Genomic DNA, 12,972 nt, shown 5'->3' on the forward strand with positions numbered 1-12,972 from the left:
AAATGCAACAATGGCTCCTCCGAGCTCTCACTCTGAAATGGATCTCCACTTGTAAGATTTTAGATACAAAAATATTTTTAGGAGTTAATTGATAGTGGTCTGTTAATTTGGGTGGAAGTAGTTGATTTTGTGGTTTAGTTAAATAACCTATTCACATCTTTTTTGAGATTTTTTGAAGATAATATCCATTCTGTGTAACTTGGCCTTTGAAATTTGTTGACTTTATTGTCCTCTTATGCTGGTGTAAATCAGGAATAACTGCAATCGGTATATTAACCACAAGCAGTGCAGCTTTTATGGTCTGTTCCATGTCTGTTAACAGCTGTTATGTTGTGACAGTTCTGGATGCTGCTGCAGGGACTTTGAAGTTTGTTGTCTTTGCGCTTAAGCCCAAAGGGTTAAGGGTCAAGCTCTCTCAATATCTGGTCCTAGCATGAGGAACTCTTCTCCTTGACAGCTCCCAATTGTGTAGGTTGCAGTCCATTTAAATAACAATTCTGGCTAGCTATAGAAAAATACAATAGTCTCCATATCTATAGGTGGTTCCTGTTGCGTTATGTGAGGTTCTTTGCATCTTAGCTTCAGGAGCTAAAGAAACTGCATCTTGGATTGTTCAATAATAATCCCCGTGATGGCACAGAACTGCTTCACTCTGTTGATCTCCACAGATGTCCTTTATTATTTATTCACTCTTCCCATAAATTCCATTGTTCCCATTCTGTTGTTCCTTCTCCTGAGTGACCAGTTCTATACTAAAATCCATACTTTAAATTCAAAACCAGTGGGTTCTAATCTATTCAGTGAGTTTCTCCTGTTTCAGAGAGGGGCAGAACTCACCCTGGTGTGGGGTGAGAGGAAAGAAGAGGCAGTAGTTATCCACCAGGGAGATCAACCCAAAGCTCCAGCCTGGAACTCCAGGTCCACTGACCCCTTTCTCTCTCCTCAGGCCACCTTGTCTGCTTTTTGACATGTGCCAAATGACAGAACATAGGTTGTGTGTGGTTTCTGCCACTGAAACTGCCCCAAGCCCACAACTGGTGATGGATTCCAATAGGGATGCAACAGTGTAGGCGATTAACTGATACGCAAAAGCTTATAGGTAATGCTATAGACTATATGCATCTCCCCTCCCCCCAGTAAATTTTTTAGCAGGCTGGCCAGCAGCCCAGCTCAGTCCTGGCTTGTGACAGGTCTGGCACCTACCCCTGTTGCGGCTCTGCATTTAAAGTGTACTAGGAGCTGCATGGGAGGGTGGGCAGGCAGCCTGGCTCGGTCCTGGTTTGCGCCAGGTCTGGGACCTATCTCCGCTGTAGTTTTGTATTTAAAGGGTATTAGGAGCCAGGCAGGTGGGCAGCCTGGGCTCAGTTCCAGCTTGTGTCGGGTGGAGGAACTCACACTGCCTCTCCCACCCACCCACCCCCTGTCGGGCTCTGCTACCCCTCACTGCTGCCTCTGTATCAGCAGCACAGGGTGACAGGCAGTCAGTTCATGAGGGGAGCTAGTTTTTAAACCATACAGAGACAGCCGTGCAAGGCTGGAAGGGGGCTCCTCTGGAGTGAGGCTGGAAAGCACTGGCTGCTGTCCCCCCCCACCTGAGAATTATAGAATAGTCGACTAACCAGTAAGAATTCATGAGGTTACTCGACTGTTCAGTTAACCGATATTTAATATCCCTAGATTCCAAACAGTGACTTGACCCAGTGCACAATAAATGCTATTAGAAAGCACCATAGTCACTCCCTGTTTTTTAAAACCCTCCCTCCACCCCCTTATTCCCAGTACTGAGAGTTAGAGATAGGGAATAATTCTTCTAATTCAAAAAAGGTGGATTGGATGGCTAGAGTGATTTTCCCATTCTCCAGGACAGAAGTCGGAGTTAGAAACAGATTATTGCCAACCGAAATTGCAATTTTAAAATAATGTAAAAACTGCCTGCTCTGTTGCTTTTAAATGAAATCATTCTGTCTACTGGATGACAGATAATGGAGCTTCCAATATGCAATGCTGCTGCAGACAGCAGAAGCATAAGTGAACTTTTGACTTTCTATAAATGAGTCTCATTGTCCAGAACAGCTGTGTAGAAAAGGAAGGTGTGGTAACTTTCCAGCCAGTGGGCTGCCTAAAAATCTACTCCACAATATTTGTATGGTTGTTAGCATGGAAAAGTGGCAGTGGTGTAGGAGTGAAAAGGACACTAGGGAATATATCTGAATCCTTGTTAAGCTTAAAACTGAAATCTGCCTCTTCACCATTTTTTCCTCTTCACGTGCTGTTGTTACTATAGAGTTGCCAATGATCAAGGACACAGGAGACATACAAGGAAGGGGGAATCTCATCTAGGACTGCACTGCCAAAAGCATAAAACTCTGCCTAACCTGAAGGTGTGCTGTTGTACCCTTCATTAAACAACTTTAAGATGGGGATAAACGTGTGAAAAATTGTTGTGCTCGTTAGTAACTGCTGCCCCAGACACGTTAACTAGGTGTATGAGTACCACATCCTTATCGGGTGCCAAGGCAGGTTTTCCGCAAGCTGCACTGCACTATATGAGGGTGGAAGGCAATGGCCAGTAGTCCAGGAGCAGCTGTGCCTGGACTCAGAGGATCACCCCATAAGTCTCCAGCTGTGCCAGGGGCACACTGTCACACTCATGTATGAGCAGGAAGAATGATACACCTCCCCGCCCCCAGGGCCAGCAACAGATACAGGACAAAAAGTGGGGGAAAGGGACAGCGGAGAGTAGAGATGATTTAAGTAAATCACTCCTGCATACCAGGGTGAGGGGCGTCCTGCATTATTTCTGTGTCATACCTCTGGTCACCCTGTCTCCAGCATGGACACCTCTTAGGTATCAGAGAACAGCCTCTGCAGGCAAAGGAGGAGAATAAGGAACCTCTGGAGATGCACTGACCACAGTCAATAATCCTCCACCTTCCCTTCTACTCCATTAGCTACAGTAAGGTGCAGGCAGCAGAAATATGGAATGATGTGGCAGAAGCAGTGCATGGGAGGAAAAGTGTGTAGGTGCTAGTCATAGCAAGCCGGGTTTATCGAGCTCATGGAACAAAGCAAATCTTCCAAATATAAAAACTTCAGAAGGGTGCCAAGTTAGTCTGTAACTGGAAAAACGTAAAAAACAACAAATTGTCTAGTAGCACCTTAAAGACTAACAAAACCTGTGATGGTATCATTAATACTCCAGTCATCTGAAGAAGTGGACTGTGCCTATCAAAGCTCATGATACCATCTACATGTTTTGTTAGTCTTTAAAGTGCTACTAGTCTCTTCCAAATATAAAGAGAACACAAATGATGCAGTGCTAGCTTCCTAAGCTTAGACTGCTCCTGCTCAGAGTTTTCACAACCTACAGGAGAATGAAAACTGAGCATAGCCATCCCCTGTGGCAGTTCTGAACCCTTGGGCTGCCTGGAAAAGTCAGGGCAGTTTCATGCTGCTGCTTGAGGAAATCCTAAAGAGCAGCAGCATCAAGCCCTGAAACTGTTTACTGGAGAAAGACAAATATTAAACCGCAGCATCTAAGAGACACACACACCCCTTCCAGCCTATTATAATCAGGAGATTGGTAGGGGGAGGGGGGGAGGGCACCACCCACGGGTACTCCTAGCAACCAGGACAGAGAAACAGGAAAAAATATTCTTCCTTCTTCCCAGCAGCCAGAAGGGTTTGGTATGTGGTGGAAGGGTTCCAGTTTATCAAATGCATTCAGGTAAGCGGCATATTAGACAGATGGAATCCTAGAATAGACTTATGGACAGCACCAATAGGAATCCGAGTGCCTTTCCTGTTTCCCAGTAGTTGAGGTGATGGCTTTTCTCTTGGGCATTGCCTTGGGACAGTGAATACAGTGTTGTGTACCAGTGGGCGGGTGAGAGTGTTGGGGGCTGGGGAGTCAGGAGACAGAAAAAGGCTGATGGGCTAGGAGGTTATACAAGAGCAATATGATGTTGAACGAGAGATGGGGAGAAGACAGAAGAAACAACTTCAGAGGGAAGGGGGAGAAAAAGAGGGTACAGTATGACGAGAGAGAGAGAGAGAAGATTTTGAAAACAACAGATGTTACAGACAGGCAATACCACATACCCATTTTTCACAGAAAAGGCAAGAGAATGAAATGAAACAAGGAAGTCAAATAAAAGTGACAGACTTACATCCATATAATGTCTTAAATGGAAAATTAATTGACAATTTGCAATGATTAAATACATCACATACACAGCTCTTTCCCTTTCCATCGCTGGGGTCATGACCTTAGGAGCAACATAGCAATAGAAGTTAATTTTCACCCTTGCTAATAGGGTTAGTCCTTAGACTAGGGTGCATAAAGGGTTATTTCAGGCTCTTAAGCTGTAGTCATGATTCTGCTATGAAGTTGGCAACCATATCTATCCAAGTCTGTCTTTCTGCTGTTTTTACATGAATTCCATCCTGAGCACCTTCACTCGCCTGATTCTCTGAACCGGGGTTGAAATACCAGAACAAATATATTAATTGACCTGAAAGGAATGCTATAGGAAAATCCTAGTCAACACCTCTCTGCATCTTCAGATACCTAAATATCCTTTAAAATTTGGCCTCTAATCTCTCTCTGCCTCAGTTTTCTCATTTATATAATTCCGGTAATTATACTGACCCCTAACCCTAAAATATACATATGAAAAGTGCCTATTTATCTATTTAAAGTGGGTTCCGAGTTTGACAAATCCTGTTTATCAAGAGTATTGAATATATCTCTGACTTCTTTAGCATCCCGGAAAACAGATTGTGGGAGTTGTAATTTTAATGAGTATAAATTTACCACTTCCATTATTTTAGGGGTAGAGGGTAGGTGTGCATGCAAACTATCTTTCCTTGTTGAAGAATATAGAAGTTTTGTTCATGTAGCAGCTGCAGAAGCGGGTCTGCTATCTGAAAACTTGGTCATATTGTATAAGTCATCTAATGCTGCTGCTGAAGAAAGAGGAATCCTCAGCTGCTGGGCAGATGTAGTCTCCTCTAGCTTCAAAGAAGGGTTATGGCTGGACTGAGTTGTAACCTATTCTTATTCAATAGCAACAAAAAACTGTGAGGACAATGGTACAGAGCATTTAAAACATGTAACACATTCAGAGCAGCATTCAGAGAATAATATGTGTGGAGTGATGTTTTGGTAGTGCGGTGTATCACTCAGATGCAGAAAGAAATACAGCATACTAGGGTGGGCGCTTGGCTAAAACACACACTCTCTTGTTTTTATTTTCAGTGTTGCCTCCAGTATTGGTTCCAAGACACAGTGAGTTTAACCCGCACCTCAGCCTCCTTGCCAAGTTCCGGAGTGCTTCCCTCCACAGTGAGCCTCTGATGCCACATAATGCCACTTATCCTGATTCTTTCCAGCAGACTCCCTGCACCCCTTTTCCATCATCACCCAGTAACATGTTCTCTCAGTCACCCAGCAGCATCAGTTACCCCAACTCCCCAGGAAGTTCTTCTGGACCAGGAAGCCCATATCAACACACGGGTAAGAGGTAACAGTGGTCTCCGAACGCCTAGCTGTGCAGCAGCTTTTGTGTAGGAGGAGATCTGGCTTTTGTGTTTGGAGGCTGAAGCAAAGAATAGACATGTTGTGTCAGGAGGATCAATAGATAAAAAAGAAATTGAATGAGGATCTCCTTTAATACAATCTGTGAGCTCTGGGCAAACCAAGCTCTCAAGGAGCTTAGAAATTCCAGCAGGAAAGTCAGTGGAGCTTGTGAACTCCCCAAATTCAATAGTTTTGGACTTTTCTGTGGGAGAGGAGGAAAACCAGGACAATTAAACGATAACGACTTCTGTTGATGTCACTTGAAATTCATGAGTAGAAAGTTTTAATTCAGGAGATGAAAAAATGCAACTGATTTGATCCAGCACCCATTGCAGATGATGGAAAGAATTCCATTGACTTCAGAGAGTGCTGAGTCCATTCCAAAGTTCCCTTCTTTGTGAATTTCACTCATTTGTGTTGCACATATTGTGAACTTTTTATTTATTTAAAGTTTCTAAGAATATATCATTACTTGTGGTGTTCAGCATATGCCATGCAAAACAACTCCAAATTAACATTACTACAGAAATCTTGGTTCAGGCTCTGCTCCAGTTATAAATGTTCATACTATCTGTTCTGACACTATGGACTTAGAAAGATTTTGTTTTCCTACCTTTTCTATCATTTCTTTTTTGCATCTTTAATCATTTTACCTTATATTCCATAACCTCACTGATACATCCTCTCATTCTGGGAATACAATTAGGGCCTCTCTTCTCACTCATTATGATTTTACACCTTAATGACTGTTGACTTCAAAGGAGCTGCTCCTGATTTATACTCATGCTCTAGAAAGATCAGGCCAATTATAAATTACAATGTCCTCCCAATTCAGTAGATCCTGGAAACTTGTAAAACCACCTGAAAGTGGCTTAATCTGCATTTTTAGCACATCAGAGCATACGTGATTTTGAATTGGAGACAAAATTATTTGATTGTGATTGTCGGGGAGAGCTGACTTTATTTAATATTAAAAAGACTGTGGTAATGTCAGAAACCTCCAAGATATGCAATAGCTATATGGGTAACCGCATGACCCTTTTTTAATAACCCTCAGGTTCCCTTCCCCCTTCCTTCCTTTTCGTTGTCATTACTTCTCGTGTCTTTCCACAAATTAGATTGTAAGCTACTCAAAACAGCTTAGTGATGTGTTTGTACAGTGCTTAACACATTGGTTCCCAAACTTTTTACTAAGGCTACCACCAACTGCAATTTGTTTCTTTTGAGGACCCACCATTATCCTTGCTCCCCTTGTGGCCTTCCAGTAGCCCCCCTCTACTTGTGGCTGGTTCCTTGTTGCTAGCAGTGTGTTAACTGTCCACTTGCTGGCTCCAGATATTTCCTCAGCACTGCTGCTGTCCAACAGACATGGGAGAGGATCCAGGCAGCAGCAACAGCACAGAAGAAACCACCAGAGCCAGCAAGTGGATAATCAACAGCCTCAGGTGTGTCCCAGAGGTGCTTCCTCTGCTCTGATGCCTGGATCCTACTTTCTATCTGTTGCTCTGGTCCTGGGCACTGCTGAAATATGCATAATAATGACATCAATCTGGCTACTGCAGCACTTTCTGTTTTGCCAGTCTTGTGGTCATGTTACAAGTTAGTCTGTAGTTATCTGCTCTAGGTGAATTCATCCTGTGTGGCTGGATACCCAATGCCCTTGCACCACTTATTTTGAGAATGTAAGTGGAAATTAGAGTTTTAAGTTGTGCATAGTATTGGGGTTCTCCAATAACTCAGTTCGACTCCAGTCATGTCACTTAGGTTCCTTTTTTGTTTTTGGCATACAGCAAAGCTATGCTGAGTCAATCAGACTCAAGTGGAGGGGTTGGTAGAGAGTGTACAACACATCCAAAGTTACACTGAAAACTTTCCTTTATAGACATGTACAGATTACATTGTATTTACCATACTTCACGATACCTGTTTTGGGATTGGCTTGTTCACTTTATAGGAACCAGTCCCTGTACAGCATGCTTTGTCCATGGACAACTTATTCTTTACCCCATCTTCATGTTTCCAACTTAACTTGTACATAGTAAATGGTTGCCTGGGTGTTTTCCCCCTTATCTTGGCCAGTGTAGACTTGCTGTTTCCAGCCTGCTGATCTGTTTACCTTTCTAACCCTGTCTTCCCAATAAATCAACTCTCGCCCATGTCCATTTATCATGCCAAGACATGCCAACACAGATATCTTTTGCTGTCTCTCTACACGGGGGAATTTCAGCTTAGATACTCTTATTAGTCCAACAGACATGTAAAGTTCCACAGGTGTTTACCTGCTTATAGTCCCATTGCATTACTACTCCCATGAGTAAATTTTACTCCCGTGCTTCAGTGTTTGCAGGATCAAAATCTATATCTGTTTGTTTTTTTTTCCTCACGGGAAAACAAGGTCTTCATTTCAGCTTTCTAACACACTCTGTTCCTTCTTGGTGTATATTAGAATGGAGGATATGTCTTGCTGTTCCTAGGCTGCTGTTCTATAAATAAAACAATTCAGGAATTAGGAGGGCTGTTCTGCAAATTCATTTGTTTACTTTTCATTAGTGTGTATGGTCCTTTGACAAGAAGATTGGTGAGATTAAAAGAGAGTTAGCCCTCCCTAGAGTATGAGAAGATGAATACTTCATCTGTCCTGCATAAGCATCAGCCTCTCCCTTTCCGAGAAGCAGGCTGGCATTGGTAGTCAGCTGCCAGTGCCATAGCTTCTTGGCTGGCTAAGGCTAGAGGGAAGGTGCTAATAGAAGTGGTCAAATGTTTGATGGGCCAAACTCTATCTGCACTTACATGTGTGGAACTGCAGCTTCTGTTCTAAAATATTTATTCTGCAAAGGACAATGGGCATTAGATCATTTTTGTTTAAAAATATCTTTGCACATCTAGATCCAGACCATTTCATGACCCAGACAGTTCTGATTATTAACATGGTAGAAGATCTGCCAGTAAGGGACAAGGGTGGTTGCTCTCTGCTGCTTATGTTAGTCCGATCATCAGATGCTGGTGGGCTAGCTGTGGTCTGTGATAGGTATGGATACTGCCATGACTCTTTTTTGTCACTGAATTGCCTTGTAAAAGAGAGTTTCCAAAAGCTTGGGGTACATACTGTTGTCCAGTTTCCCTACTATGCTCTTTTGTTCCTTCAGTTGTTGAATAAGTGTGAGCCTGATGGGAGACTGGGATCTCCAATAACACTATGGTCTTTTACCTCTGTGCCTTCTTTCCTGTTGTCCTGCTGTAACTATCTCTTGGCTGTTTTACAGATGGATTTTTTTGGATGGGGAGGGACAGTTGGCTGAAACTCACTCCGAATAAAACTTACATGATGTTTCAGGCACCACCTCCTTTTCAAGCATTTGTGAATGCTTCATGCACCTCTGTTATGCCCAGGGCAAAGTCACCACTTGGGGGCAGGTCAGGAGAATTGGGGTGCTTCTGTATTGCTTTCCAGCATGGAAATTCATACATAGTACAACAGCACTTCATAGTGGCTATCTCTAGCCCTGGAAAGAGCCCGGTTCATTCTAAAGCAGAACTCACAATGGTTACACCCACATTCCTCATCTCCACGCTAGACTTGTAATTCAGTCCTGATTAATCTTTGCTTGAATCTGATCCAGAGGCTGCCATGGTTGCAGAATGCTACGGCTCTCTTTGCTTCACGGCACAGGGGCAAGGCAGGTAGTAATGCCTGCCTTCCGCACTGTGCTTATAGTGCATCTGATTCATGTTCAGGGCTTGCTGCCTGTATATTAATATAGGCCTGTGTGTGGCTGTCTCTCCTCCTGTCCAGGCAGTTGAGGTCAGCTAGTGTGTCTTTGCTCACCATCCACACCAGGATTGCATGTGAAGTGGGCTGGGTTCAAGGAGCCTATTTATGGAACTCCACCCTTAGGATGGATGTCAGTCTCTTTCCTAGGAGATTAGGTGCAAACTGACTAGTGCCAAAATCAAAGTTGAAACTTCTATAATCTTGGGCCACATCCAAACCATATCTGGAAATTAGGACCCTTTTGCCTTTGGACCTAATCCAGAGCCTAAACCATAGGGACAGTTTTCTCTCCGGGGATTTGAATCTGAAACAGTCTTGAGCTGGAGTTTGAGGAGGACAGAAGTTCAGACTCAGGTTCTCGTGTGGATCCTTCTCCAGTTAAACTATACTGAAGTAGAGTTGAAGAATGACCAGGCACATCTGGGTAGACTTTACCAACTTGCTGATCTCAGTGTCTTTCTGTTTTTTAGTTGAAACACCACCCCCACCTTACAATGCAAGAGAAACACCAGGAAACCAAAATGGACGATCAATGGATTCAACACCTGACAATCAGTTAGTGCTATCATTGCCCAATGGAGGTAAATCTGCTAATGGAGAAACTGAAAATACACAAGTATTTGTATTGTTCCGCAGGGAAAAATTCATAGTCAATTATTATAGCGACTTCAGAGTAGGAGGGCCTGCTGTTCTTTGTGTGCTGGTCCCTGTGCGTATTCCATATGTGGGTATAGATTCGCAATGTGCACTTGAGTCTGGAAATTCTTCAAATCAATTTCCATTGGCCTGCCCATATGCACATAGTTCTCTTCATGCTCTTGATTGAGGGTGCAAAAGAGGCAGTGCAGGTCAACACTTCTCTAGTTCCTTCTTACTACCACATGGTCTGAGTCAGAATCATGTCTTCTATTGCTCAGTTGTACAACCTGCAAAGAAAGACAATATTTAAAGCTTAGTAATTCAATTTTATAGTTAGCATGGAGTATTTCTTTTCCCCTGGCTGGGGAATTGCCTCCCCAGCTCTGTGTCTGTGCTCCCAGGATTCAAGAATTCCATCGCTGACTCTTGCTCCTTTTTCCATGAGAGAGTACAGGCATCACTGATGTTCAGTCTGGGTAAGGGACAAATCTCTGCCAAGTGCAGGATCTGTCACTCCTTCCCACCCAGAACTCGAGAAGCCTGTGAGCTCCATTTAAGCACCTGAGGAAGAATGTGGCCTCTCTCTTATTCAGTCTACAGAGACTGCCTGACATCAGCTTCAGCTGACCATCGGTCCTCCTCCAAGCTCCTGCTTTGGAGTGGAGCTTTCAGCATCTAAACTCAAGAACTCTTCTTGTAGGATGCCCCATGAGAATAGAGGGCACTCTCATTATGGGCACAAAGACAATAGGCCATCGAGGATTGTCCACAGGAAATACCCTTCCTCCCTGAGCCTGTCCAGGTGAGGTGAGATGTCACCTATGGAACCTAAGGATCCAGCTTTACTGATGATCCCTGATCAGAGGATGAGGCTTCTCTGTAACAGTGGGTGTTACCAGCTCTGAGGTTAAGGAGGCAGCCCAGGCTTGTCATTTAATAGCAAGGGAGGGATTTAAGAATTCCATGACCTGGGTACCAAGATTTTTCTTGCATTTATGGGCTCACAAAACTTAGAGAAGTATTAATGAAAGCAAAGCCCATTATCCAGGTTGTAGTATGCAGATGAAATAAGGGATGAGAGGAAGGAGGAATGTATAATGCAGCAAGAGCTAAGTCAAAACCAGGACTTTATCTACTTCAATTTGGTGTGAGTTACTTATCCATTATAAAGCACTGTGTTTAGAGGCTTTAGTATTTCCATCTCCTTTTGTCATACTGCTGTAATTCATGCATGTGTTTTATAAATAATTAGTGTCACTGCTGTACAGAAGGTCAGATCCTCATCCCCATGCTCCGGTGGGAGATCTAGTGAAAGCTGGAAGGGTTGGAAGCCCCATGCAAAAGGTTAGAGAATGCAACAGCTGATAGCCATTCTGCAACTATTCTTGTTTGAGTAGTGTCCCTAGGGGTGTTCCACTGTAAGTGTATCTGCATCCCTTCACCTATAATCAGAGATTTTAGATACCAGGGGTCCATTCATCCCGCACATGTAGTCTACCTCCAAGGCCATCTAGTGTTGCGTGGGCAAACCCCCAGCTCCGGGAATGCTGGGCTTTCCCAGCTTCAACAAGTGCCTCTCCTGCAAGGACTTGGTTCCTGTAATGGACAACTCTCTCATGATGTCCGGTCTCATATCCCTCAGAAGTGCTCCCTCTGCTAAAGCAGAGGTCCCACAAGAACTGGGAGCTTAAGTTACAAGTCCTCCTTATGGAGGAGGCACTTTAGCTATCAGGAGACTCCAATGTTGACTGAATCCTCCCTGGAAACTTCAGCTTCAGATGTGGGGGAAAAGCAGCAGTTACCTCCCATAAAAGCTTGCGGGAAAAGGGCTCCAAGCCCCCAAAAACAGCCTATCAAAGGGTGTCCCCCGTGTAATTAGCCACCTCAGTACTGGCAGCTCTGAAGTGCTGTACCCAGAAGCAACTGGTTTTCTGAGAGCTTGGCCACACCACCTAGAGAAGCCAGGGGAGAAAGATAAATGCCATATTGTCTCTAAAGGAGCGGCACTGGTTTAACCTTGTTCGCAAATGCGACAAAACTCCCCTCTAGGGAGTGCTCTGCACCTTCACAACCATTGGTACCAACAGGGTGCCACAGCCACTCTCCACAGTACTGAGGGACCGTCAGTGACGAACCGCAGTCCCCATTACTTGGTAACGGGATCCTCGTACCGCGCATACCCTGGTGTCTGCAATCATCCTCGGCCCCAGTCTGAGTCATCAATACCTTGGTCAGTGCTAGCCTTACCCAGTGATGAATCTGACAGTGACCAGGAGAATATCATTGATCTGGCTTCTCTCCTTCTCCTGTCATTGCAATACAAAGGTCCTCAGTGCCAACAAGCTGACCCACGATCATGCTATCGGTCCCTTTGGCAACCTTCCTGGCCCTTCCCTCACCTATAGATCCTTGGTTCATGTACACATGCCACGGGCATCCATTGTCTCTGAGGGTATGTCTACACTACAAAGTTAGTTCGAACTAATGGACGTTAGTTCAAACTAACTTTCATAGGCGCTACACTAGCGCTCCGTTAGTTCGAATTTAATTCAAACTAACGGAGCGCTTAGTTCGAACTAGGTAATCCTCATTTCACAAGGATTAAGCCTAGTTCGAACTTACTAGTTCGAATTAAGGGGTGTGTAGCCCCTTAATTCGAACTAGTGGGAGGCTAGCCCTCCCCAGCTTTCCCTGGTGGCCACTCTGGCCAACACTAGGGAAACTCGTCTGCCCCCCTCCCGGCCCCGGAGCCCTTAAAGGGGCACGGGCTGGCTACGGTGCCCATGCCAGGTGCAAGCCTGCCAGCACCCAACCAGCAGACCCTGCACCTGGCACGGATCGAGCCACCCACCTGATGCCCCCCAGCCCTCCTCCTCTTCCCGGGACCAGGCTGGCGGCTCCCGGGAGCTTGCCCGGGACCGCAAGAGGCGGGCACCCGCCTGGGCTAGTGCGGAGATCGTGGACCTTGTCCACAATCTCC

At 44.6% G+C, this 12,972-nt stretch overlaps 1 protein-coding gene across 3 annotated transcripts in view; it reads left to right on the forward strand.

Moving 5' to 3' along the window:
• SMAD9 (SMAD family member 9) overlaps positions 1-12,972 on the forward strand; it is a 58,849-nt gene that overhangs the window by 22,080 nt on the left and 23,797 nt on the right. For 2 of the 3 annotated variants that reach the window (XM_089775500.1, XM_075919157.2), the window contains 2 exons: positions 5,261-5,518; positions 9,824-9,934. In XM_089775500.1, coding sequence (XP_089631626.1) covers positions 5,261-5,518; positions 9,824-9,934 — 369 coding nt within the window. The remainder of the gene's footprint in view (positions 1-5,260; positions 5,519-9,823; positions 9,935-12,972) is intronic. The other variant, XM_075919158.2, reaches the window with a different exon arrangement.

This window comes from Pelodiscus sinensis, chromosome 1 (genome assembly GCF_052426305.1).
Source record: "Pelodiscus sinensis isolate ZL-2025 chromosome 1, ASM5242630v1, whole genome shotgun sequence".
In the NCBI taxonomy this organism is placed as follows: domain Eukaryota; kingdom Metazoa; phylum Chordata; order Testudines; family Trionychidae; genus Pelodiscus; species Pelodiscus sinensis.